This window comes from Micropterus salmoides, unplaced genomic scaffold (genome assembly GCF_014851395.1).
Source record: "Micropterus salmoides isolate LMB-PRFRI ecotype aquatic unplaced genomic scaffold, ASM1485139v1 Ms_hic_scaffold_2, whole genome shotgun sequence".
NCBI classification, from domain to species: Eukaryota; Metazoa; Chordata; class Actinopteri; order Centrarchiformes; family Centrarchidae; genus Micropterus; species Micropterus salmoides.
In genome coordinates, this window is record NW_024041150.1 from 52,179,598 (window position 1) to 52,207,511 (window position 27,914).

A 27,914-nucleotide genomic window follows, 5' to 3' on the forward strand; every position below is an offset into this window, starting at 1 on the left:
AATAGCAAACAGCTGATTTATTCGTCTGACTTGTAGAATAATGTATTTCATCTTAAAGGTCTTAAAATGCGAAACAATTAAATACAAACTCATGCAAAGCTTCACTGCAGCAGCCAAAGAAGAAGAAATCTTTTGAAAACAAGCCAAAGACCAACTCTGTCAAACAATTCGTTATGAGGACGGCTCGTGCTTGGCCCTAGCCCCGTTGTGGTCGCTGTGACAAAAGCACAGCATCAATCAGCCTCTGCTTAAAAATGAAAAAAAAGGAGCAGTGGCAGGAAATGTTCTGGAGCAACTTGTTGCTCGTAGCAAAGTGCCGTTGAGGCCGCTGCGTCGTCCGTCGCCGCTATCCTAAAAACTTTCTGGATGAATTAAAAAACAGTTTGAAGGGAACCCCGGCTTGACCTCTGACCCATCATCAGCAAAGAAGCAACGACCTGTCGACTCAGCGGAGGGATGACGCTGAAGGAAGGAAACGTGACGTCTTGTTAGGCTGATCTCTAAGTGGAAGTCTGGATGTTTTTATCCGAAAGGACATAAGAGAGATCATTTCCTTCCAACATGTCTTTCTTACCGAGAAACAACTCTGAGTGTGATTTCCGACCGTTTTCAAACATCAATTTCCCTCCATGAGCTTTGTGAACTACAGTGTTTGAACAGCAGCTTCGATCTTTAAGTTTCACGCAGAAACTGAAAGTGCATTTTCACCCATTCTGATCTCAACTGTGAAGTTTAAAGCCGCTGCTGCTCGATATATGTAAACGTATCGAACAAAACTTGCAACAGTGTTTTTTGATTGATTCGTTTTGTCTGTGTAGAGTCAGAGGTCAGAGGTCAGAGGTCAGGGTTCCTTAAGACTCGACCTTACAGTCTGTGCAGCACACACACTCACACAAACTCACATTAGCGGCTCATGCTGTAATAAATAAAAACACCCATAGCATCTATAAAGTCCAACAATAGAATATATATATATATATATGTTTATATATGTGATTGTTTAAATATATTTATAGTAGCTTTATAATCATATACATTTTGAAGTACACAGCGTGTAGACTCCCCGTTCCAAAATGTGACGACCCGCAAACATTCAGACTTCTGAAGGAATTTCTGACCTCAGTCTGAAATCTCTTTGTTCAGGTGACCCTCAAACACACTGTCCTGTTAGTTCTCGTCTCCCGACCTTGGCAGGAAAACAGCAGTAAATTGTGGGCAGGAGGGAACAGACGTAGACACTCCTGGGTCTTGGTTTGCCCTGAGCTGTGCCTCCCAGGAGAGATCAGTTGAGTTAGGGTTTTTCCCCAAAGGCCTTTCTCAAACTGCGTCCCCGTGCTCTTGTGAAACGGCATCGGTCTCAGAACACATTGAAAGTCCAGATCAAAACAGGTCCAGACCAAATGACCACAGGTGATGCTGACTTTAGACAGGTAAACAGGCACAGAGCTGCTGTCACTTTGGTCCTACGGGTGTTATTATGTCACCAAATTAAGTTTTTAGAGAAAGTAAACACTTAAATTTCAAACGTGGCTGATTTAGGTCTTTTTGCTCCAACGTTGATGCGAGGACCCGTCGTCATCTTCAGGAGAACCGTCTTATCTCGGCACTTTGGTTTTTCACCGCCGACTCTGATGTCGAATAAATACTGTATGTGCATGTAAAAAATGTGCATGATGGAGCGTCCTGGTAGCCAAATGCCTCTGCCTCTCCACTATCGACTGTGTAATCAAGACAAAGAGCCCTAAACGATCTTTAAAGGAAAAAAAAAAAGAACAAGAAAATGCGCTTGATTGACGACAGCTGAGAATCACTGCCTGCACTGCTGAAAATACTGAACTTGAAATAAACATGCAGAGAGCTGAACTGCATCTGTGTATTTATATCAATATATAATTGCTCGTGGAGGATAAACTTGGTCTTGGAGTGTAAATCTAGTGCTGAAGTCAAGCTTCATGTTTCATGTTCTAGAGCTGCCACTGTGGGCTCCTTGAACGCCTCGTCAGTCTCATCAAACATATTTAAATGAAAATGAATGGAGGCAGTGAGGTAAAATTTTGTTTGATTGCTTCTCACAAGTCAAAGTAGCTGAAAACTTTTCCCTCCAAAACATCTGCAAGTGGACCTTTGAGTGCTGAAGTCTGGGGTCCCGAGTTGAACTTGCAGAGCCCCAGGTCCGTAGCGTAGAACTACTCTGTGCTGAGAAAGGCCTGGAGAACGAGTCTATAGGACGGTGTGACACTATTAAAAAGCTCTTTAAGCTGCAGACAGACAGCTACATTCAACCATGAGAGAAGACATTAGATATATAGATCGATCGATCAAAGGAAGCGGAGGAAAGGAAGAAAGAAGAGCCGGGGTGGGATAAGGCATCTCTCCATCATGTCTGTTGCGTTTCCGTCCCTTTGTACATCAGAGTAAACCTGCCAAAAGACAACGAGATCAACCATCCTTCGTCCGTCTCTCCTCTCCAGGAGCTGAAATGAAGACACGGTTTAAGTGGTGAGCCCTCTCCTCTCCAGCTCCCTCGTCTGCTTCAGCTCTTTTATCCTGGGAACGACACAAAGATGAGACCGTGAACACGGGCGACGGCACCATCTCACCAAGAACATTAAAATATGCAACAAGAGAAGAATGTCCACAAGGAAAAAGACTCATTCACGTTTGTAACACAACAAACTGTAAAACGAGTGTGTGTTACCTGTGTCTGCAGCGTCTCAGGAACCTCATGATCTTCCTCGCCGCCTGGTCCTGTTTCTTCGTCAAGAAAGACCCCCTGATGGGAACAAAATCAATATCTGCTGCTTACAATCAATCATCAGTATCTACTGGAAGGAATCAAGAAGCTCTGGCCGTAATCGGGATGTGCTGGCAGCGATCAATATCTGTTGGTAATGATGAATATTTCCTGGCAGTTAGCGGCTGTAAATATTTATAACAACTAATATCTACATCAGAACTGGTTAGTGAGGTGATAATAAAACTCCACTTAGTAACATTGACGTTAGCACGAGGCTAAGTTTGAATTTACACAGCAGCGTCACCCGTCTCCAGAGGAACAGGAGCTTAGCTCGTTAGCTTCAAGTTTATATAACGGTGAAACAAAACACGTTAGTGAAGTTTGAACAAAGCTGTAGCAGCTGTGAGGAACACGGCCATGCTTTGTGCTAACGGCACGCATGTTGCATGTTCGAACTCTCGCTCACCTCCTTGTGGTTATCAGGCGTAACGTTTACCATGTTCACCATCTCGGTTTAGCCTGTTAACATGCTAACATTAGCTAATTAGCAGAGTACAGCTGAGGCTGATGGGAATGTGATAAGTTCTTCAGAACCCAAAGTGTTGGTTTAATTAAAACTTTGACCTGATGATGACCGCTAGAGGAAAGCGCCATGATGATCTGACAAGTGTAGTAATGTATTTTTTAAAAACAGGTCTACTGCACTACGAGAACTTATGAACCTTTACTCCCCATCCCCCCCCCACAAACTGTGCAAACTATCTACAAATTACACAGCTAAATAAAAGTCATTAAACACACTTCCACACAGTGATCAACATTTTCTCTGTGCCAACCCACAAGATGACGTCTGGCTGTGTCGACATGTGTTTGTATGCAGATGATGTGCTACTGTGCTGATGTATCCATGAGGTCTTACTTGATCTTGGTGTTGTGTCCGGAGGCCCCTCTCGGACCCTGCTTGAGCCTCTCGTACTCCTTGTAGCTGCGGTAGTACTGCTGGATGAGGACCGCCGCCCGCCGGCTCTGCTGGAAACGCTTCTGCTCGTAGTAAGACCGAAACTTGGACTGGATCAAGATGGCTGCCTGGGTCATCTTCTTATAGAGCGCGTACTGAGGAGACGGAGTTGCTGTTAGGGCCCATGTACAGCCAGAGGACAAACACAACGTCTCACAACGTGCCAAGACAAACTAGAGATGAAGCTCCCTCTGAATCTGGGACTCACCTGCACGCGTCACAAGTACACTACCTGGACAAAAGTATGTGGACACTGTCCAGTCTTAGGGCCCTAAGGTCCAACAGGAGGACATCTCAATGACGCTACACAAGTTTTTGCCCTGTACTGGAAGCTTCATCTCAACAACCAGAGCGGCTGTTGTTCAAGCTGAAAATTTATTCTCCAACATGCTGCAGTTTTACAGAAACACCCGACATCATAAACACACTTTCCCTTCTACTAAAGCTAGAGACAAAACACAGGGCAGCCGTTTCCTTCCTTCAGACTGAAAGAATCTCTGTCTGTGGCTTGAAACCAGATATTTTCAGTTTATTCTCCTTATTATTTGTCATAATGGCCCATTTATACTCCTGCATCAGGTCTACGCACGTAGCCATGCATATATACTTGTGCATCGGTGTGTTCGTCATTCTGCAATTACACCCCCAAACGCTAGTCGGCAGTAGCGCTACAGCGTCCACTGTGTTGACTGTTGCCGGGCGAGCAGGCTTACTAACCGCTAACGTGAATGGGGGTAAAACTGTATATGTGCGGCTGGTATTGCGTTTTCAAATGTTATCGACCGAATGGATCACAGTCAGATAGTGAAACAAGTAATTTCGCTCGGGTTGTTACTTGAAAGCATGGGCACTTCCTGTTGGCTCGGAGGCATTGCGAGACTACCCAGCTGACCAAACTCAGAGCTTAAGGTCCGGGTCACCTCAACATGTTTTTTTCTTTTTTGTTACATTTTTGAGGAGGTGCACGTCAGGCTATGGCGTAGGTGACTGCGTAGGTTACGGGGCTACGCAGAGGCTACGCCATCGATTCGACGCAGAAGTATTAATTACACTTAACATGTCACATTTTCTCCAAGTAATAAAACTGTCCACACTGTAAATCCTCACAATTCTTAAAATACAGATTAAAATGAAGATTAATTGCTTTATATCTCATACAGAACTTCTTCTTATTGGCATCTGATGTTATAACAACACTGCCTTTTCTGCTCTGAATTCCTGCCGGGAGCGTTAGCATTTAGCATGCCTGGTGGAAAAGCGACAACGTACATGAAGGAGATATGTTCGTCTTCGTTGTCAGTAAACAACACTGTGCTGCATTCAGGGCTAAACAAGATGTTGGCAAAGAGTAATGTTAACTATGCACACACATGATCTTCGGCTGTCCACATACTTTTGGCTTTGAGACCAGATATCCTGTTCATTAACTTGAGATAATCTGATACCAACAGTAATAAATTATTAACGGCTCTATAAAAATAAAAGTGAGCGTCATGGGGAAGATTCACATCACAGGAAACACAACCTGTTTGTGGTCTTATGGCTGCTGTCCAGACTCAACACACACAAACACACTCACACTGACTACACACCACTACATCTACTAGTCAGCCATATTACCTTCAGAGCTATCCATGTTAGCTAGCCAGAGAGAGAGAGAGAGAGAGAGAAAGAGAGAGATGGTGAAGAGACACAGCAGGTTAGTTCAGTGTTAGTGAAGCTGGAGGACAAACTGCGCAATCCAACACACACACTCATGAACACACACCTGTTTGTATTTCCTGTAGCATCTCTGTATGACGGCTGCAGCCATGTCCTGCTGCTCCTTTAACCTCCGACCCTACAGACACACAGGAACCAGTACTGTTATAAAAACAGACCTGATCCATCAGGTTCCTGCGCACAAGCCTCTAGGGGGCAGAGTGGAATCCACTGTTTCAGAAAACACACACAACGGACAGTGGAGAGACCTGAGGATCATACTCAAAGCTCCATGTCAGGGTTTCCTCTAAACAAAGTTCAGTGTTTCTCACTAAAACTCGTTTGTAAGGTAACAATCACGTTGAATGTATTTCCTTCCTCATAAAAACGTATGGTCCCAACTCTACTTGTGTCTGTGCGTCCTCACGAGAACAACCAAACAAGGACCCACTTATTAAAACTGGAGCCTGACCGATATGGGGTTTTACTACATATACCCAGTTAGATATTTAATTTTAAATCCAATATTCTGATATAATATCTGATATTGGGGCTGCTGTGGAGGTAGAGCGGCAGTCCACTAACCGGAAGATTGGTTGTTCAATCCCTGGCTTATGATGTGCAGTTGGCACCTCAGCCTCTGCCGTCAGTGTGTGAATGTGGGTGAATGTGACGTAGTGTGAAGCTCTATGAGACTGATAAGGCGCTGTACATATATACAGACCATTTACTGGGAACAGTAATGCCTTCAACCCGGTGTGGTTCCTAAGGTGGGCGTGTGCGAACCTTGTATCTCCTGAAGGCGTTCTGGATGATCCTCGCGGCCTCGTAAAGCTCCCTCTGCTCTCCGTCCGTCAGTGTCAGCAGTGCAAAATCTCTCTCCATTTTTCCATTGGCCGAGGCGTTCAGGAACTCCGCCCACGCCGCAGAGGAGGGGGGGCGGAGCCTCTGGAGGGCCAGTGCACTGAGGGGCGAAGGGGGACGCACCCTCCTGCAAGGACACACACATACATACATCAACAACTATGTGTAAAGCATCTTTGGGTCCATGAAAGGCGCTAAAAATATTAATTTATTTATGTAATGTTAGCTAAATTAGTAAAGTAATATTAAATCATTATCAGGGGTCTTTCATTACTAACTAACCTACTAGTCAAGGGTTGAGAACATCTATTACAAGCTTAGACTGAACTGGTGTACAGCTCTGTCCTGTACACAGACTGAACATCCTGATAATTATTTTTCAGTTTTCAGAGTCTGACATGTGGATGTTAGAGAAATGAAGGACCATGGAGTTGAGGTTAATGAAGTTAATTAGGAATGCAAACTAATCCTTTTAAGCTAATTAAGAGATGTTTCTTTTGGATTTGGATTTGCAAATTAAATACTTAGTAATTATCCAGGGATCCTGTATAGATAAAATAATGCATCAAGATGCATCGATAATCGTTTTATAATAGAATCGCAACCCTCTGAATCGTAATCGAATCGTGAGGTGCCCAGATTCGTGACCCTACATGTAACGGCTTGAAGTAAATTTGGCCCGATGCCAGACTTATTTGCCGACTCCTGCTGTAGGGGATTGTTCAGGCGTGGCTCACCTGGGCGGGGAGTGTGTGTGGGCATCGACCGTGTCCAGGTATGTAGCCAGCCAGGTGTCCTGGATGGCCGGGTTGTCTCGCCTCTCTCTCAGCGGTGACTCCGCCCCCCTGGGGAAGTCCTCCTGTTTGATTCGCTCCGGGGTCGCCTCGATGATTTGCTCTGCCAGTGTTGCCATGTCAACCTGTTGTGGGGACGGTAACCATAGCAATAGGAATACAAGACATCTGTGGTTACTGAATATGTGAAGTGTGAGTTTAGTGCACGTGTGGAACTGTGGGCCTAGGAAATCAACTCCAGGGACGCAGGGACAAAACACAGAAACTAAATTCTGGGACTAACCTCGGGGACTAGAAGTGGGGACAAAACACAGAAACTAAATTCTGGGACTAGACTTGGGGACAAAACACAGAAACTAAATTCTGGGACTAACCTCGGGGACTAGACTTGGGGACAAAACACAGAAACTAAATTCTGGGACTAACCTCGGGGACTAGACTTGGGGACAAAACACAGAAACTAAATTCTGGGACTAACCTCGGGGACTAGACTTGGGGACAAAACACAGAAACTAAATTCTGGGACTAACCTCGGGGACTAGACTTGGGGACAAAACACAGAAACTAAATTCTGGGACTAACCTCGGGGACTAGAAGTGGGGCCAAAACACAGAAACTAAATTCTGGGACTAACCTCGGGGACTAGAAGTGGGGACAAAATACAGAAACTAAATTCTGGGACTAACCTCGGGGGCTAGAGTTGGGGACAAAACACAGAAACTAAATTCTGGGACTAACCTCGGGGACAAAATACAGAAACTAAATTCTGGGACTAACCTCGGGGGCTAGAGTTGGGAACAAAATACAGAAACTAAATTCTGGGACTAACCTCGGGGACTAGACTTGGGGACAAAATACAGAAACTAAATTCTGGGACTAACCTCGGGAGCTAGACTTGGGGACAAAACACAGAAACTAAATTCTGGGACTAACCTCGGGGACTAGACTTGGGGACAAAATACAGAAACTAAATTCTGGGACTAACCTCGGGAGCTAGACTTGGGGACAAAACACAGAAACTAAATTCTGGGACTAACCTCGGGGACTAGACTTGGGGACAAAATACAGAAACTAAATTCTGGGACTAACCTCGGGGACTAGACTTGGGGACAAAATACAGAAACTAAATTCTGGGACTAACCTCGGGGACTAGAAGTGGGGACAAAACACAGAAACTAAATTCTGGGACTATCCTCAGACTAGACACGGAGACTAAGCTCAGTTGGGATTACCAATCTTCTCATGTCATGTGATGTCTTTAATGTGTGCGTACCTGTAGCACCTCCTCCTCCAGGTACTCGTCCTCCTCGCCTTCGTTCTCAGCGTTCTCGCTGTAGCTCAGCAGCTGCTCCTCCAGCGTTGCCGCTGTGTGCGACCGCCGCCCGCCCACCGTGTGGGTGGGTGAGGGGGGGCAGGTGCTCTCGTAGTCCATGAGGTAAAGAGAGTCTCTGGAACAGCCGGGGTTCAAACCTGCAGCAGTGATTAATGAATCAGTGCAAGGACTCGTACCAGGAACCAGTCACTGAATTGAATCTCACCTGTGTTACCTGTGCTGAGCCTGATATTCGGCTCCTCCCCCCACATGGACACTGGAGGAAATGAGGAGAGGGGCAGGGAGGAAGGAGAAGGGGGGGAGACGGGGAGCGAGGACGAGGAGGAGGAAGGAGACGAGGGGGAGGTGTCCATGGGGGCGGGGCCACTGGAGTAAGCGGAGCTCGGCGAAGGGGAGGAGGGGTCGCTGGGTGAGGGGAGGCTGCTGGAGGAGCTCAAACCTGAGTGGGGAGAAGGGAGACAGCCAATCAGAGTACTGGAATCACATCTCATGACTTTCAGTGGATTGGAGCAGATGATCAGCAGCAGGTGTTACCTGTGTCCGGGCTGGTGGACAGCGGAGACGGGGGCAGCTGTGGCTGAGGCGTAGCCGGCGTGTGTGTGTCCGCGGGCGTCATGTGTGTGCGCGTGTGCAGGTCCTCAAGAGCCGCGGCAAGGCGGGTGTGTCCACGGGATCGGGCCACGGCGAGCGGCAGGCGCCCCAGCGAATCAGGGATCCCCAGAGCCGAACTGTTCCAGCTGTACAGGAGCTCTGCTGCCCTCTGGTGGCCCAGAGCACATGCCCACATCTGGAACACACATACATACAGACACGCTGAACATCTGGAAGCACCTGAACACATCATTACTGTCGGGGAGGACCCTGATCTCTGACTGGGAATGTGACTGTATGTGTGTTTGTTTTACCAGCGGGGTGCAGGAGAAGTGGTCGATGTTGAGAGGGTCGACTTCCTGTTCCAGGTCCAGGCTGTCGCTGTTAACACTCCTACAACAAAGAAAAATGCAAACATTTCACAAATCACAAAACCCCAAATTCGAATTTATATCAGACACAGAAACTCCCCTATTTACTGGCAGAAATGCCCAAATGTCAAATAATTGCTGCTGAATGTCTCCTTATGCCACGAACTGAGGACAACCAGTAAATAATTGTACTCATTTTCAAATTATTATTATTTTGATTGTTTGATATTTTAGTAATTTTTCCTTAATATTTGTATTTTGTTTTTAAATTTCTCATTTGATACAGATTTCTGTCTATTATTACACACACACGCTTACCGTTTCATTTATTTATATTATTTATTTTTAAGTAATTCTCATTTGAAATATTTTTTATTATTATAAACACACAAAACTTATTTAAGGAAATGTATGAAATTAATTGTCCTTATGTAATTTATTTGTAGCTTTGGCAATACTGTTGTTATACATTCATGCCAATAAAGCTGATTTGAATTTGAAACACCTGCAGTCCAGGTGTGTGTGGATGTGTTTTTACCTCCAGTGGATCAGAGTGTGTATCAGGTGAGTGTATCCCTGTGCAGCAGCCAGGTGGAGCAGTGTCATCCCGCGGTGACGAACGGAGTGATGAAGCCTCTCTCCTCCTCCTCCTCCTCCTCCTCCTCCTCCGTCCTCCCCTCATCATCCGCTCACACACTCCCACAATCCTCCTCTCAAACCACTGAGAGGACTGAGACACAGAGAGAGAGAGAGAGAGAGAGAGAGAGAGAGAGAGAGAGAGAGAGAGAGAGAGAGAGAGAGAGAGAGAGAGAGAGAGAGAGAGAGAGAGAGAGAGAGAGAGAGCATTGTAACACAGCAGCAGTAATAAGTAACCCTCGAGTCACCAGCAGAGGCGCTGAAATTGTAACATAAACTGGCTACGACCCGGACAAGCTGGTTTCTGTCCAGTTTGAAGTGCGTTTCACGATAAAATTACTGCTTTTCTCAGTGGAGTCTGGTGGGCTTCGACTGTGAATATCAGATATTTATTTTGTAGTTTCTGCTTTATACTGAGCTGAAACATAACCGATCATCTCAGCACTCTGACGAACTGTTTGTCTTTCTGTTCATCTCCCTGCCCCCCCCTTGCAGCTGGCAGGAAACATTACATTCATACGCGCCCCCCCCCCCTCCAATTTTTCCCTCTGACTATCCCTGTGTGACGCACTTGGACGAGTGAGGCTATAAATGACTGGCAGCAGAGCGAGAGAGAGAGAGCGAGAGAGAGAGAGAGAGAGAGTTTAAACCTGGAAACACTTCCTGTTATGAGAAAACACCTCCACACAGCTGTCAGTCATCTGTCCTGCTCGCAGACAGCGGCCACACAAACACACTGATAGCACTAACCCGCTAACCTGCTAACTAGCCTCTTATACTCTTATAGCATTAAGACGGGAAGCACCTGTGTGCAAAGTTACCTCCTTACCAACACCTATAATCCAGGGGAGGAATCACACCGAGTACTTTTACTCTAGTACTCTACTGAGTCTGCTACTTCAGTATTGCACTTTCTACTGCACTCCATAATAAATAGCACATTTCTCAATAGTATCTGGAAAACGTTGCAGGAATTATTCAGTATTCAGTTTATTTTGTGGACAGATGAGTCCGCTGCCTGTGTGGCTTACATGTGTTCGATTTAGAGCCCATTGAAACTGCTATAACGTGATCATGTTTCATTGGCGAGCTGCCCTGCCGCATGAAAGTATGGACGCACATTATCGCACGTTTTGTCAATAGCGTGCAACCCTACTTATAACGTATAATTACTTTGATAAACGCTGGTTAAGTGTCTTCAAAGGAAAGACTGTCACAGCGACCAAGAGGGGACTCAATCACTGGACTGATGTCAACATGCAGAAACAGTTGTTGACTGAAGCAGCAGCTCCTTGTTTAGGGAGGCTTCAAACCAACACATGGTGGGCAGAGCTCGGACTGCATGTTGTAATTGTTCTAGTGAAGGTCTCTCTCTCTCTCTCTCTCTCTCTCTCTCTCTCTCTCTCTGTCACACTGAGTCTATTTTAACTCGAGGACTCGATCTGCCAAATTCCCCGTGACATCAGAGGGAGGTAGAGTGGCTGCAGCTCGGTTCAGCAGAGGTCAGGCTGCAGAGATGTTTTCCATTCAGCGTCGTTTGTTCTCCTGAGCCTGTTTATCAGCCCACCGTCACGTAATCTGTCTGATAGCCTACCGACGAGTCAGACGCCGGATCACTGCGTTTATCTGCACGCTTTAAAAGTGTAACAAAAAGAGACGTTTGACACCTAATAAAAATGACGACTCAAAAATATTTTCTATAAACATTTATATCATTTGCTTTTTCTGCAAATACAGCAGTTTAAAAATAAATCATCATCTTAAATAAACTATTAAAACTAATCACAACAAAGAAATTTCATTCATCCATATTTTCACTCTGTATTAAACATTATTTTGTACTTTTGAGGAATAAGAAGGCGGGAAAACAGGTGAGTTACAAAGTAAATGGCGACATACACAGTACAAATGTAGGCGTTTTTTTCATTTTAGCCGGTTTAGTCTGGACGGGAGGTGCAGACGTAGCAAAAGGTCTCACCTGTTCATGGTCCTCAGGTGGGGGTGGGGGAGGGGGTGTGGCCAGCTGGCTTCCATGTTGCTGCTGCTGCTGCTGCTGCTGCTGGTGGTTGTTGCTTTCGCGGGCGGCCATCTCGGCCATCCTGCGCTCCATCTGCTCCAGCCGCTCCAGGATGGACATCCTGAACTGATTATCTGCAGACAGAAATCACGCAGAGTGAGACCTCCTCTGCCTCCTGGTGGAGACGTCTTCACCTTCTAGTTTTCATGAATAACACATCACAAAACAGTAAACTGAAGCACATGCTGACGGTCCAAACCCAGAACAAGGACAGGAAGCGGGAGACAAGAGTCTGCTGGAGGATCTGTTTCAGTATTTAGTGGATTTGTTTGTAGAAAGCGACGCTGGACGACAATCCCACAGGCTGAGGTGGGATAAATGGCGTCCCGCTCAGGCTGCAGAGATGTGGAAAACGTCTGGGGGTGAAGTTTCCTGCTCTTTGTTCACATTACACAGATCACCTGAAGGAACAGGACGAACCTCCCGGTACTCCAAACACTACCATCAGGAAGAAGAGTCCGTGAACCTAAACGCAAATACATTCGCCTAAACACATCGTTCCTGCCGGCCTAAACTAAGCTGCTGAATAATGTGCACAAGAGCAACGTGCAGTAAATATGTGAGCGCTTTAATCCATGTTGTCAACGACGTCCTTTCCTTGGATGTTGGATAACTGTGACCTGGATGACTGAGAACCTTCACAGACACCCTTTCCTTCACTTTTCCTCTCTGAGTACTTTAACCCAACACTGCCCTTCAGATGAACCTGAGCTGCTCCTGGCTGTTGGTAAGAAGCAGAAGATTTCAAACTGTAGGTCAGATAAATATTAACAACTAATAAGATCATGATACCAACAATCCGTTAATAAAATGGGCGACATTTTCATTTCCTGCTATAAGGTTGTCCAGCCCAAAAGCATGCGCCGCATTATCGTCTATTTCCCCATAAATAGGAACATAATAGGAACTCATAATTTACTGTGTTGAAGAAGACTTGAAACTAGTGACTGAGACCGTAGTCGAGCCCCGGAGATGTGGAAACAGACAGCGAAGAAGGCTGTCTAACGGGGGAGGTGGGAGCTGCCACAGCAAAGGCACGGTCGCCTTCGAGCTCACGCTTTGCAGACTGAATCAATCAGTGATTCTAAAGAACAATTTTTGAAACCTTCAACCAATCAGCTGCATGTAGATCAACCTAAACCTGAGCTGCTCAGTGTGTGTCGACAGGTCTAACCCTTTTAAATAACTGTTTTAGGAGAGCCTCTTTAACACACACACACACACACACACACACACAGTCTCAAATGGAAACTATCTCGACTGACTTCAATCGTCCGGCCGCCTGGCATAGTCAGAGTGTGTGTGTGAAGTGTATAAAAGCTGACTCCCTAATATAGCCTGACACACTGTGACCTGTACACACACACACACACACACACCAACGCAACAAATGATCATTTTGTAAATTATCGTCTTGATTCAGCTCTTAAGAGTGAAAAACCGGCGTCACAGCCGCGTGTGTTCTGGACAAAACGAAGAGGCGTCCTTTAAATCAACCAACAGGATAAGCGTCTGAGTAGAGCCTCACAGAGCTGCAACATTTTATTGTTTCATTAAACTGACACAAACTGTTCAGGGCCGCCGCTCGACCCCATAAACTGTGTCTCCAGAAGGTTTTCTACAAGGCTTAAAAAGTCTAATGTGTCAGGATCCAAACGGTTGTTGACCAGAGGATTTCTTCATGTTGCAGACAGCCGGTCGAACTAGTGCCGCTCAGGAGGTCAAATCTCCACTCTTCATTAGGAACACCTCTAAAATCACAAACAGCTCCGTTTGTTACGGAGCTCACAGGTGCTGCTGTTTCTATTTATGCACAAACACACGAGAAACACGCCAGGAGGCAGCGCCAGGTGTCCCTAATAAAGTGGACACAATATAATCACATCAACGTGTGTCAACTAGTCCAACACGAACAAATGCAGCGTTCTGTTTTTATACAGACTCCCTTCTGACGCCCGTTTGTCCTGATCAATAAGATCTGATCGACCAGTTCTCATTATCAATTAACATCCACGACCCCCCGACAGAAACACACACTCACACTCTCGTCCTACCGACACCATCCGCTCGCCGTCTGTCATCCATCTTCTGTCTGTCTGTTTGTCCCACAATCCTCCTCCTCCTCTTCCTGCTCCTGCTCCTCCTCTCGGTGTCAGAGCGTGGGAGCACAGGTGAGGAGCATTTGCTTCTGATGTCTCAGTTAACACGCGGTCTTTAAATGTGCACGGTGACGACGGCCTGATGAGAGACGCGCCGCAGATTTAACACGCACAGAAAGCCGACTGAGGGGGCGTGCGAGGATCAGCTACTTAAAGAGAGAGAGGGAGCAGCGAGTGGTCCGGTGAGTCTGCAGGCTGGACGTCCAAACACAGCAGCAGGGCACGGTGGGAAGTCCTCATCGAGGGAGGGAGGGAGGGAGGGACAGAAGTGTCTCACATTCCTGGCTCTGAGCCTAAAACCCCCGACAGAGTCCCTGAAACCGCAGAGCGAGCGGACGAGAGAGGGAGAGAGAGAGCGACGAGTGAAAGCGTGAATGAATTAACGGCCACAAAGAGAAGAGACGGCGTGAAGGACGTTCCAGGTGTCCGATCTGCCACAGGTGATTTAACGGAGCCCGTCGCAGCCTGAGCCGGCGTTCCTCTGGCCGCCTGTTCAAACAGCTTCAGTCAGAAATAGCAGCGAGTCCTGATGACTGTGTGTTTCCAGGTGATGACAGAGGAGAACAGCTCCACCACATCAATCACTGAGAGAGACGGGGGGGGGGGCTACAAAGACAGAGCTCCCAGAGTCGAGTGAAGTCCAGTCAGTCCGCAGAGCTGCAACAGGCGGGAGGAGCACCGAGACCCGACACGCAGAGCTCAGATGTGATGAGTCGGGGAGGTTTCCACTGATAACAGACCCCAAAGACGAGCACTAAACTTTCTGATGCACCTCAGATCAAGTCCCCAAGGCTCCCAAAACCCAAGAGCTGAACCTGGAACAGAGTCCCTTACGCCAGCTAGTCCTGAGACTACCAGACACTTTTCTCAGCAGTTACAGGAAACCGAATGATCACTCAGAGCTAACAAACCAACACGAACTAGATTGTGATGCGGCCCAGAGAGATCAGGCAGAGGCAGGGACCCTGAGACAGGAGACATTAAAAGTCCTGCTTACCTGAAGAACACAGAGTCTGCGAGCGACAGGAGATAAATACAGAAGAGAGAATTTCATCTAGTGAAAGCACTTAAACTTCAAAGCCCTCGAAGATGACAATAATACCAGGAGCAGGACAGGCGGCAAACCTCGCTGCCAAGTATGGGTCCCTGAGTCCAGACCTGAGGGACGGCGAGGGACTCAGCCAGCTGCTGGCAACGTCCGCTGCACGATGAAGGTCAAACCGGGTTCATTCCCGTTTCATTTGATCTCTTTGCTGTCCTAACTTGTAACCGCTAAACTGAACGGTCATGTTTGCATGTTAGCAGATCGAACTGAACTGACCCTTCACCTGATGGCGTTTTGTTCTTTGCCCTCCCTCAGACCAACGTCTCCATCTTTAACCTGCCGTCTGCAGCAGTCGAGGTTTCCCCCCACGCTGAAGACGAGCCTGACAGTTCAACAAGACAAAGACTTCTACTGTTGGTATATTTCTATCTGGGGCACACTTACACTACATCTCCCATGATGCTTTGGGGGAAGTTAACAGGAAGTATAATGTTGAACTACGACCTGTATTTTTGGCTACATCTCTTTTCATTTGCTCAAACCAGCGCAGTAAAAAGTGCTGTGGGTGTTCGACAGGAACTCTGCGCCACCTGCTGGCAAACTACAACAACTACATCGCATGCGGCCGTCACATCACCTCTCACGGCGTACGTGCACTCTTCCACACGGCCGGGTTTTCAGATCGCCGTGTCGGGCTCAGCAGAAACAGAAGCAGGTTGCCTTCGGTGAAAGACTTTAAATGCAGCTCAGATTTCTTTTGTAGTTTCTGTCCCCTGAACAAACGTCTTCATCAGGGAACTATCATGAACAGACTGCTGCGCGTCTCCTGTGTTGAGTATTCACAGGTTTTTAAAAGGTGGATCTGCAGGTAATAATAGTGATGGGCTGCGGCTCACAAACAAACGCTCACCACTGAGGAGGAACACGTGCGTTTGATGTCTTGTCAGTCGACCAAGGCTGCGTAACCAATCTAAAGTGGTCGTTCCTCCGTGCTACACACAACATCTATATAAATAAACATAATTATAGTAACAAAATAAAACAACATATTATTTATATAAACAGACACTCAACATCGTTCTGCGGTGCATTTTTTAAATTTGCATCTGATGTGTCACTGTAAACACACACAGGGCTCTGCAGCTCTGATCTTACTCATAAATCTGGATCCATTTGCATGTGAGGTTTACGCCACATGTTTTAGGACCATGACACTCAAGTACAGTTCCCATGATGCATTGGTGGATGTAACCACAGAGCGTTCATAGTTTCATTTCTGCCGCCGCTCGACTGCGGTATGTTTGCTTTTACTTGCTGGGAAATCACCTAACACAGCTCAGGCTCGTCCCCTCCTCGATTAGTAAATCCAAAATACACAACAACAACGCAAAGTAACAAACTCAAAGTAAGGAAAATAACGTCTTTTTCGCCCTCCAAGGGAGCGTTTTCCTTTGAAAGTGACGTCACGTGACACCTACGAATAACACTCCTGGAGTAGCTGTTAGCAGCTCCTCAGTGTCCTCACGGCTGGACACGCAGCTCTCGCTGTGACACTGAGGAAAACTCAAGGTGATTCTCAGGCAGGTTCTGCAGCCTCTGATGTCCACAGTGAACGCTGGACGACCCTACGTGTGTTTCATGTCTGTGTGGCAACAGGTTTTTATGACCGGCAGCGTCAGAAATTCAGCGGTCGATACCAGAACTGTGTTACTGGTCACCGTGTGAGAGATGCGGAGGAGATGTTAACTGACCGTCCAATGAGAGCCAGTCGAGCTGAGAGCTGGGCAGAGAGCTGGCGTTCCTCGCTCGGTACTCGAACAGAACCGAAGAAGAAACCGACCCTCCGGACTCCAGAACCTGCAGACACACCAGGCCGGCCTCGTGGGCTGAGAGACGGGAGACAAAATCCAGGTGAGCGCACGCACTACGCTCAGCGCACCAACAGCCAATCACAGACCAGGATTTATATTTCTGACTATTTACTCTCTTCACTGTCACTTTTATTATTTATTTTTATAGTACTGAGTCTCTTTTGTTGTTGCCTTTATGTCTTAAACTTAACTACATGTTATTATCATTGTGTGTGTGTGTGTGTGTGTGTGTGTGTACCAGGGCAGTAGCAGCGCAGCACTCCAGGTTGAATCAGCGATGCGGGGACGGTGCTCTGATCGAAAACACACGAGTATCGACCCAACAGCTCACTCCATGGTCCTGTGATCAAAACCTTAACACCTCCCTGACACACACACACACACACACACACACACACACACACACACACACACACACACACACACACACACACACACACGGAGGTTTGATCAGAGATAACCACACGCTGACGTTCACACCGAGCTGCACACTTTGCTTCGCCTGCGGTTCTTCTGAGCTTTTAAGAATAAACTCAGCTTCTGAGTCAAACACTGGAAAGTTTTCTGTTTTTTTTACACACCTCAGCAAATAAAATAATATAATAAATGGACTCTGAGTTGGGTTTTTACTGTTTGTAGGAACTTAGCTTGTTTCTTATTTCACCGCTTTAATAATACTTCATTCTCCACCTTATTGAAGAGTCACTCACAGGTCTAACGTACCTCTGCTGCGCGCCGCTTCTCTCCGCCTCTCCCTGGTAACTTTCTCCATCGGTAGGAGGCTACGTATATTTTGCAGTTAATTACCTTTTTCCCCCAACTTTAAATTTTGTTTTATCTAATCTAGTAAGTTACTTTTCTGTTTGTTCGTCTCACTTGTTCAGTCCAGCAGATGGTGCTGTTGAGGTTTCTGAGGAACCAAAGACTCAGTGGCAGGGTATTAAAATCTGTCCCGTCAGATCAATAAACTCGTTGATCAGAGTTTCATTCTTTTGTTTAATGAGATAAAAACAAACTTTTGAAGTCCTCTGCTCAGGTTTCTTCAACAACAACGTATTTTAACAGGCGAGCAGCAGTACGAGGCCGACAGACGAAGCCTGCAGCTCAGAGTGACGGCGACAGACTCCAAGTCAAACTTCCGACCCAGGCGTCCGTTCACGCCTCTCACCCGTTTATTCTTTGAATGACAGATCTTTCACTTCAAGCGCTCACTCGAACTTCATTCAGTGCATCTAAACTGAAACGTCACTGTGTCAAATATTTCACACGTGACGTTTAAATAACCTCCGCGTGTTCTGGAGGAAAAGTACTAATGTGTACAAGTACTCTGTTGCAAGTAAAGTCATGCATTCTACTTCAGTGAAACTACACCAGTATGAATAAAAATACACTGAAACTACTAAAGTGCTGATCGTACATATGATGTTACTGGATCATAATTACTGATCGATGTGGGCGGAGCTACTTTTCATTTATGTTCTTCATCTATAACAAAGTTAATTAATTTCCTGATTTGACCCTGAAAGCAACAAAAACTGTAGTAAAAATAACTTCTTTTATTATTTAGTATAAAGCTGCAGGACATAAAAATACTCATGTCATGTACAAGTACCTCAAAATTGTACATGAGTAGAGTACTCGAGTAAATGTACTTGGCTACTTCGATGACAGTGCGGCGGTTTTATGTGCTGACTGCTGATTGGTTACCTCGGGGTAGGACCACTCAGGGGAGAAGTCCGTGATGGAGGCGAGGCGGGTCGACGAGGACGAGGGCAGAGGGTGAGGGAACGGGAGGAAGGAGGAGGACGGCGAGGGCTGGGGGGGCACCATGTAGCGGACGCCGGCCGGGAACACGGCGGGGTTCGGCGCCGCAGACGGGTGTGGAGCGACGGGATTGGCCTCCTCTGTGATGAGGTCAGAGATGAGGTCGGGGAACTGGCTGTCGAAGGAAATGTCGAGCTCCTCCCCTCCACGCTCGCAGGGCTCCGCCTCCTCCTCCAGGTGCGTGTCCATGCGGGTGTCCTCCGAGTCGTAGTCCCGTCTGCTCTCGTCCTTCACCTGGTTCGGGGGCGTCGCCAGTTGGGTGGTATCCATAGCGACAGCCGCGGGGGTGGAGTTAGAGTCAGCGCAACCCAGACCGAGGGACTGCTGCTGCTGCAGCAGGGGCTGATGGGACATCTGAGCCAGGGGCGGAGCTTCAGGCGCAGACAGGTGATTATACCGCTGTTGCAGGACCAACGGCTGCTGTCCGTCGGCCGATCGCTGCGTCTGATTGGCCGGCTGCTGGGAGGGTTGGCTCGCAGAGTCCTGGCAAACCACGAGCAGTGAGGCGGAACTACTTCCTGTCTGTTGCCGTGGAGACGAGCTGGGGGAGGCGTGGCCTGTCTGAATGACGAGAGAAAGGAGTGAAAAGAAGGTCCAGAGCGGATGGATACGTTTCTCTGCAGGAGAAAATAGTCCCACAGCGTTTAAAGTCTCACCTGCAGCAGCGCCAGCTTGGTGGGAGGAGCGCTGCCTTCATCATCATCATCATCATCATCATCCCTCCTGTCCTTCACCTCCTCTTCATCTGCCGCCACCTCCGACTCCCGTCCTCCCTCCGACTCCCCCAGAGCTCCCAGCTCCAGGCAGAGGGGGAGGAGGGACGGGGCCACAGAGGAGGTGGGAGACAGGGAGAGGGAGGGGGGCAGGGAGGACGAGGAAGAGGAGGAGGAGTGTGGGAGGGCCGAGTCTCTCCTGTCCTCCGAAGAGGAGGAGGAAGAGGAGAGCGAGGAGAGCGAGGAAGGAGGGGAGACAGAGGAGGGAGGGGTGCAGGTGGGGGAGAGGGAGAGAGCAAGGGAGGGGGGCGAGAGGGGGGAGGAGGAGCAGAGGACAGGGGAGGGGGTGGAGGAGGGAGGAGGCGGGCCGCCGTATGTCTGACCCTGTTTGGGAGAGTTGAGGAAGGAGTCGGGGTCGAAGGCCAGGGGGAGGGACGGGGGAAGCGGGGGTGGTGAGGGGGAGGGAGGGGGTGAGGCGGCGGTGGCAGGAGGAGGCGGGGAGCGGAGGGAGGATGAGGAGGAGGAGGGGGTAAGGAGCAGACCTCCAATGACGGGGGAGGGGAGGAGGGTGAGGGAGAGAGTGGCCACGCCCGGCGCCTGGACGGGCGGAGGCGGGAGTTTGGGAGGAGCGGGTGAGGAGGAGGAGGAGGGAGGGGAAGGGGAGGCGGGCTTTCCTGCAGGAGGCGGGAGGGCGGGGGAGAGCAGTAACTGTCCGGAGTGGGTGAGTGACAGGCTCCTGCCCGGCCCCGCCTCCTCCGCTCTGGCCACTCCTCCTCCCCCTCGCCCCCCCGTGGTGATGGCGGCGGTAGTCGTTGCCATGACGATCACAGCGTTCTGGGGCAGCGCCACCGTCGTCAGGCTGCCGCGGTGGTCTCCGTAGAAGCCGTTGCCGTGGTTCCCCGCGGCAACGGCGGGCCTGTGAGGCTGAGGTGGAGACGAGCTACAAAAACAGAAAGGACAGATGAGCTCACGTGTCCTCGCCGCCTCCCCGTAGACGGCGGCGTGTGCGTGACTTACGTGGATGAAGGGCACGGAGACGAGACGGGGCTGCTCTGAGCCTGGAGGTGGGGCAGTTTGGCTTCTCCTCCTCCTCCTCCTCCTCCTCCTCCTCCTCTCCCCGCCTCCCCCACCTCAGAGGACAGCGGGGAGGGGGAGGGTCTGCAGGAGGAGGGAGGCAGTTTGGGGGAGATGATGCGATGCTTGGTGCTGTTACAGCGGTGGGGAATGTTCACTCCTGAAGACACTGCACAGAGACACAGACTGTTAGTTTCACTCAGCGAGGTCACGGCGAGGTCACGGCGAGGTCACGGCGAGGTCACAGCGAGGTCACAGCGAGGTCACAGCGAGGTCACAGCGAGGTCTTACCCTGGGCGGCGTTACAGAGGCAGGCGTGTGTGCGCGGCTGAGGTTTGGTTCTCTGTCGGTCCAGAATGTGTTGGACCAGCTCCTCGATACTGAAATCTCCTGAACCCACCGAACACTTCATACTGTGGACTGAGAGAGACGACACAGAGTACACAGGTAGTACACGTTAGTACCACAGAGTACACAGGTGGTACATGTTAGTACCACAGAGTACACAGGTAGTACACGTTAGTACCACAGAGTACACAGGTAGTACACGTTAGTACCACAGAGTACACAGGTGGTACATGTTAGTACCACAGAGTACACAGGTGGTACACAGGTGGTATACGTTAGTACCACAGAGTACACAGGTGGTACACGTTAGTACCACAGAGTACACAGAGTACACAGGTGGTACACGTTAGTACCTCAAAGTAACAGTTACGACACGTTAGTACCACACGGTGGATATTTTGTCTGAGTGCACTAGAAGTACATGCAGTACATGTTTCTTACACATGGGCTTCAGCTGACTCAGCAGGTCGTCTCGGCTCCACCTCACACTGTCATGGCGGTCGGTCACCGCACACATGAGCGGGCTGCATTTCCCAGAATCCTCCAGGGACGGCACGTTCAGGTAGTGGACCAGCACGATGTCTGGGTTCTGTCACACACACACACACGTAAACTCAGCTTCATCTTGTATCTACCTCACAAACGTGAGTCCAAGCCTGAGTGCATTTTGAGGGGACAGCAGATTTACACAGCTGCACACTCACAACTTTACACTGTAGCAGAGCGTCATTTCTTCAGTGTTGTCACATACAGAATCACATATTTACAAAGACGTGAGGTGTGTCCTCACTTTGGTGAGATACTGTAAATGAGTTACTGTGTGTGCGTGCGCTGACCTGCAGCAGCCAATAGCATCGTCTGTGGAATGTCGGCACAATGGAGGAATGGACGTAGCAACCGTACAGGCACTGAAACCAGAGACAACCGTTAGCATCAGCTAGCATCAGATCAGACTCCACAGCGCTCAGGAGGAGGCGTCGTGTGAAGGTCAGACGCTGCTCTCTTTACTAACAAACGCTGGTTTGTTTTCAGACGTTTAAACATCTCTAATCTGAGAAATCCTCCCGTTGAGTTTGAGGGGCGGGCTGAGTAAAGTAACAATAGCTGGAGTCTTCTGAGGAACACGTGATCACTGCTGAACATTTGCACTTGAAATGAAACACTGAAGAAGGTGAAGCGTAAAAACTGAACTCAACATGAGGTGTTATTAGCAGGGCTGGGTACAGTTCGACCACAGAGTACGTCACTCTCGTGTAACAGGCCACCTGTTGAAGCCACAGTAGTAGATGGGTATTATTGTTAATAAAGTTGTTATGTACAAACAAGGTGATCTATTTTCTTTGGTTTAAACATTAACTGTTACATAACGAGTATCATCAGTCAGAGGGAGGCGACAGCTCAGGAGCTGTTTTTGTGTTTGAATGAGCGAGGAGGCGTGAACGTGGTTTAGAGACAAAATGAGTTTAGATAAGATAAGAAACCACAGAGAATAACTTTAGAGGTGCTCTTCTGCTCATTCTCAGGTTATTTTGTACCAGAACAGATTGACGTGCGAACTGTGTTGAAGGTTTTAGCTACGGAGTGATTCATCTTGTCTCTAAATGATCTTTGTTGGGAGTTGCACATGTGCAGTTCCTAGTTAAGGACTACTAGCCAATCAGAAGCAGAGAAGGGCGGGTCAGCCAGAAGCCGGTAAACACGGCTTCGGTTCAGCCGTATCAAGCAAGAGTTCCAGAGTGGCGAGTTATTAATCTGTCAAGTATCTTTCATCAATTAATATGACGCGCATTTAGCTTTCATCCCCGTGACGTCACAACCCGAGCGAAATGACTCGTCTCACTACCAGAATGTGATCCATTCTGTCGATAACGTTTGAAAAGGCTACACCAGCTGCTCAATTTTACCTCCATTTACGTTAGCGGAGAACTAAACAGGAAGTTCGCCTGCTCGGCCGGCGAAGGTCAACACAGTGGACGCTGTAGCGCTACCGCCGAGGAGCGTTTGAGGGTGTAATAGCAGAATGACGGGGACACTGACGCACAAGCATAAATACATGGCTACATGCGTAGTAGACGGCGTAGCTACGCACGTAGACCCTGCGCAGGAGTATAAACCAAGCTTAAGCTGCAGAGCGGCGTGTACCTCCATGCCCTGGACCTTCAGCTTCATGTGGTCCTCTCTCGTCGTCTTCCCATCCTTCCGCTTCTTCCAGCAGTACCCGTCCTTCCTGTACTTCACCTTCTTCCTGTTGTACAGGATGATGCTGCCGTTCTTCGGCCTGCGGGGAAACGGGAGAGTCAGAGTCAGGTTCGCGGTGTGGCGCCCTCGGCCTCCTCGCCTGGCAGACTGAGCTGCGGGTCGGAGTGCGTGCGTATACCTGGTTTTGAGGGTGCAGGAGAGCCACTCGTCATGTCGGTCGAATGAAATCAGGTAAGAAGCAATCTCCTGCAGAAACACAGAGGGAGACGTTCAAACTGCCGCATATTTATCGGCAGAAAATAAAGACGCTTTCGACCATTTCCTGTTTATCACACGCTCACTCGCCTCGTTAGTGTTCCACCTGAGGCGCTCGTTCGGCAGACCGGACAGACGAGGGAGACACTCCAGCAGCTTGTTAGGAAGAAACACCTTCCTCTGTCCTTTGTTCTCTGCACAGAGAGAGAGACACGTTTACTGTTGACCGCAGAGTCCGTCTTTTCTCAAACCCTCACACTTATCTTTCCCGATAAAGTGGAGTTTCCCCCTCATTTGATTGGTTTAACAAAATCAACGCTCTCTTTAATGATGACGTGTTTGTACCCGTGAATATATGTGTTTAAGTTTTGTGACAGGGGAGTTATTTTCCCCAGCTGTGAAGTCGTTCTTCAGACTTCAGCGCGTTCACGTGCTCTTAAGTCGGAACGTGGAAACAACACGGACGCTACTTGGTGTGTAAAGTTTTACTATGTTTCACTTACATTTATTTGTTTCAGTAACAGGAGATTTGAGAGAGCTTAAAAATTAACCGCATTTTAAATCGTAATATTGGTTAAAAAAAATCACAATTGGATTATTTTCCAAAAAGCCGTAGAAGCTACAGCAAAGATGTGTTGGATTATCATCGTCACTGAAGTTCGCTGAAACAAAGTGATTTATGTTACAAATGTAACCTGAATATGTTGATTGACATATTGATATTTACTGAACAGCCTGCTTTATTTGTTATTTATTAAGTGTTTCTACGTCTGTTAAAACTGGTTTTTAAAAACAACAATACAGGCTGGCTTTGAAACAGAAATTTATTCTGTCTGCTGACCTGTATTGTTTAAATCCTCGGTACTTTTCTCTTGTTAACCTTTTACCTCTGTGTCATATTGCTAAATGTCGTCTGTCTGAACCTGCTCCTCCAGGCCGTCCTTGTAAATAAGAAGTGGTTCTTCCAGTAGACCGGTTATCTCTAAGCAATTGCTTGAGGGATAAAAGAGTTTTTCTGTTGCCCTGGGTAACCTATAACGCCTTCCTGAGTGTGAAGGATCCCCCACGATTCTCTGTGCTTTCTGCCTGCAGTGGAGCGTTTATATCTCACTCTCTGTGGCTTACGTTTGATTTTCCCAGCCATGTTCACAATCTTAGTCAATTTGGACCTATTCTTAGCCCCAAGATTACCAGCACCACGTCGATGTGTTGTACCTGAGAACGCTCTCCACGAGACCAGCTCGAAGGTATTTTCTCTCACGGAGAAGCTGCAACTTCTTCATCACATACATACGTTGCATTGCCTTTTTATGGATATATAATCGAGTCGTGTCAACAGGGCGGTCATTAATGTTTATTACCCACTTTGTCAGTATGGTTACACTATCCTCTCTCCCCTCCCGCTCTCTCCTTCATGCATTAAACCCACCAAAGCCATTTCATCCGCGTACTTATACAAATAAGAAGTGGAGTCCTGAATCTGCATCTCGTTGTTACAGATGGTAAACAGTATGGGTGATAAGACGCAGCCCTGGGGTTGCTCTGAACTAATGATATGTATGATTTTACTTTTGCTTTCAGTTACAAATACAGACATCGTGCAGAACCCTGCTGAAAACTACAGTCATTAAATTAAAGGTTATAACGCACAAAACTGATTGCTAGGGTTCCTGGCTGAAATGCATCCCTGCACGAGCCAAAGCGCTTCCTGAAATCAGGTCAGATCCAACTTCACTACCTTCACCTGCTGACCACAAGACCCCAACACGTTCACAGTCTAGTTTAACGTCCGCTGAAATAATGACAATTACATTAAGAATACAAGATAAGGAAAATAAAAAAGGCATTTCAAATATCTAAAATTGTAACTGTATACAGGTACGTGCACGTTTATCACAGGGAAATAACTGTAGCTACGAGATGAGGAAAGCCAACACCTGGGTGTGTAATTTGCTGCACCTTTACCGAAACTTACTGAATTGTGCTGAATCTGTCCTATTTTAGTAGTCTTAACTTTTTAGGTGTGACACGTTACCACCTGTCCAGACGCCGCAGATGTCCAGACGCCGCAGATGTCCAGAAGCCTTTTGGTTCATTTCTGCCACATTATAAATGTATTTATGTAAATATTAGTGAGCACCGTCCCAACAAACCTGAAATAAATAAAAACAAAAAACAAGCAGACGTCTCTGCCAACGTTCAGGTGAGGGTGCCTGTATCAGCTGATGGAGGTGGGGACTGACCTGTCTCCGTGGAAACCATCTCCTTGTTGCTCATGGCGACGAGTCCATGCAGGATGAGTCTCACGCAACGCACGGCCGCCCGCACTGCCCCGCTGCACACACACACACACAAACGGAGGGTCAAAACAAGGGCCGCAGCAGGACACCTCACACACACACATGAAACCGGCTCGGCACACACTCCTTTAATAGCTCCCTGTTGCCTAGCAACAGCTGAATTTGCACCCACTCTAAACAGAGAGACAGAGAACTGTGCTGTATATTATTTAATTATTATTTAATTATTTTTTCAACTGGCTGGTATTTTATTTATTTATTTAATTGAAATTTATTGTATTTTATTTATTTACTTTTTAAATTGTATTTATTTATTTGTTTTTATTTTATTGAATTGTATTTTTTATTAATTTTATTGAACTGTATTTATTATATTTTTTACTGAACGGTATTGTGACTTTAACTGTATAACCCTTTGGCAATATTGCTCTTCTGTCGTTCATGCCAATAAAGCACACTGAAGAAATTGACAGAGGGAGTGTGTGTGTGTGTGTGTGTGTTATTACGTAACATTTCCGTGTTCCTCCGTGAGTGTGAATATGTGTATTAGTTAATTACACACCTGACTTAAACCACTCAGCATTAATATCATAAAGCCCACACAGTGCACAGCGTTAATAAATTTAATAAATATAAAGTAATTCTCTCTCTCTCACATAAACAAACAGTACCCACCCACCCACTCTCATCCCTGAGGCCGCGTTCAGTCCGCGGACTCGCCTGCCTGCTATTGCGGCCTCCCGGAGCTTCTCTGCGGCTGCAGGAACTCAGCTCCTCCCGGTAATGCTAAGCTAAGCTAACTTTGAAGCTAACGTTAAGACGCTGCTCAGTTTCGTATCATTACAACATTCAGCCATGCGACAACACCTTTTAACACTTCAGTAACTTCCACTACACCCTCGCCCTTTCAGACTAAACAACTTAACGAGTAAAACGAATCTATTCAATAAATAACACCAATGTTTGGTTGTTTAGCTGTTCAGTTAGCCGGCTAGGCTAACGGCAGCTACACGGGTCCCTCTCAGCAGTGGTTAAACCCTCCGAAAGCCGAGCTGCAGGGCTTTACCTCCGGGTTAAAGCGTGTTAACCGGAGCCAATCAGTCCACACTGACCTCTGGATATATAATGCGAACTAGAAAGATTTAAATAACAACAGACGGGACCGACCAGGGGCTGTTTTCGGGTAAAACACACTGTTAAAGCTCCTTTACCTTCCGCCTTCAGCACAGCCGCCATCTTCTCTTTCTCTGACGTCACTGCGTAGCTACGTGGGGGGGTTATCACCTAGTAACTGCACTGTTTACTGTATTAATGTATCGACACCTTTTTATATACAGTCTATGATCGATACTCATGATTTATTGTTATTGTATGTGACTGTAAATTAAGTTTAATTAGATTTTAGTCACATCAACTGCTTTTTACATTTCAAATGATAATTAAACTACCAGCATTTACATACTTCGGCCTACTGTTTCACTTCCTTCATCCTTTACAAGGTACAAGGTAGTTTATTAGTCATTATACAGCACAAGGCTGCATAACGAAACGAAATGTGTAGTTCCTTCGTGCTACACCCACAATATATAATTAAGTGTAGGCCTATATTAAAATATGGTAACATATAAAATAAAATACAACAATACACATACGCATAAACACCCTGAATATTCCACAGTGCATTTTTTGAATTTGCATCTGGGGTGAATGTAAACAGTCTGACTTTTGGGAAATCCATTGTGGTGTCCGAACGATAATGCTGCGATGATGTGTTGAGAAGAAATCCGCTTGACACTGTTCTTGATTATCAAAGTTTATTACATCAAAGAATTCAGCATCAATTACAAGCTCTGCAGCAGCTTGGAGAGTGACCCAGCCCGATAACCACTCTGTCTCTCTGTACATCGAACACAGCTTATATAGGACATGTTTAGGTCTCTGCTAAAAACCATATAAGGGCACAGTGCTGTAAAATAAGTGTAACCATCTATTAGACACCACAGA

At 47.3% G+C, this 27,914-nt stretch overlaps 2 protein-coding genes across 2 annotated transcripts in view; one reads left to right on the forward strand and one right to left on the reverse strand.

Annotated features, from left to right (window-relative positions):
* LOC119912595 (calmodulin-binding transcription activator 2-like) lies at positions 1 to 27,182 on the reverse strand. The gene is given in 26 exon segments (XM_038731862.1): positions 1 to 2,547; positions 2,699 to 2,773; positions 3,657 to 3,850; positions 5,524 to 5,595; positions 6,243 to 6,447; positions 7,058 to 7,239; positions 8,388 to 8,584; positions 8,662 to 8,886; positions 8,982 to 9,234; positions 9,353 to 9,431; positions 9,948 to 10,072; positions 10,074 to 10,139; positions 12,024 to 12,196; positions 17,078 to 17,212; positions 17,436 to 17,562; positions 18,905 to 19,582; positions 19,678 to 20,674; positions 20,752 to 20,977; positions 21,100 to 21,228; positions 21,598 to 21,745; positions 21,993 to 22,064; positions 23,299 to 23,434; positions 23,534 to 23,601; positions 23,701 to 23,804; positions 25,854 to 25,945; positions 27,122 to 27,182. Coding segments are annotated over 25 exon segments (4,755 nt in total). The 5' UTR covers positions 25,888 to 25,945; positions 27,122 to 27,182; the 3' UTR covers positions 1 to 2,492.
* LOC119912613 (butyrophilin-like protein 2) overlaps positions 1 to 27,914 on the forward strand; it is a 566,400-nt gene that overhangs the window by 80,222 nt on the left and 458,264 nt on the right. The gene's annotated exons all lie outside the window — the stretch shown is intronic.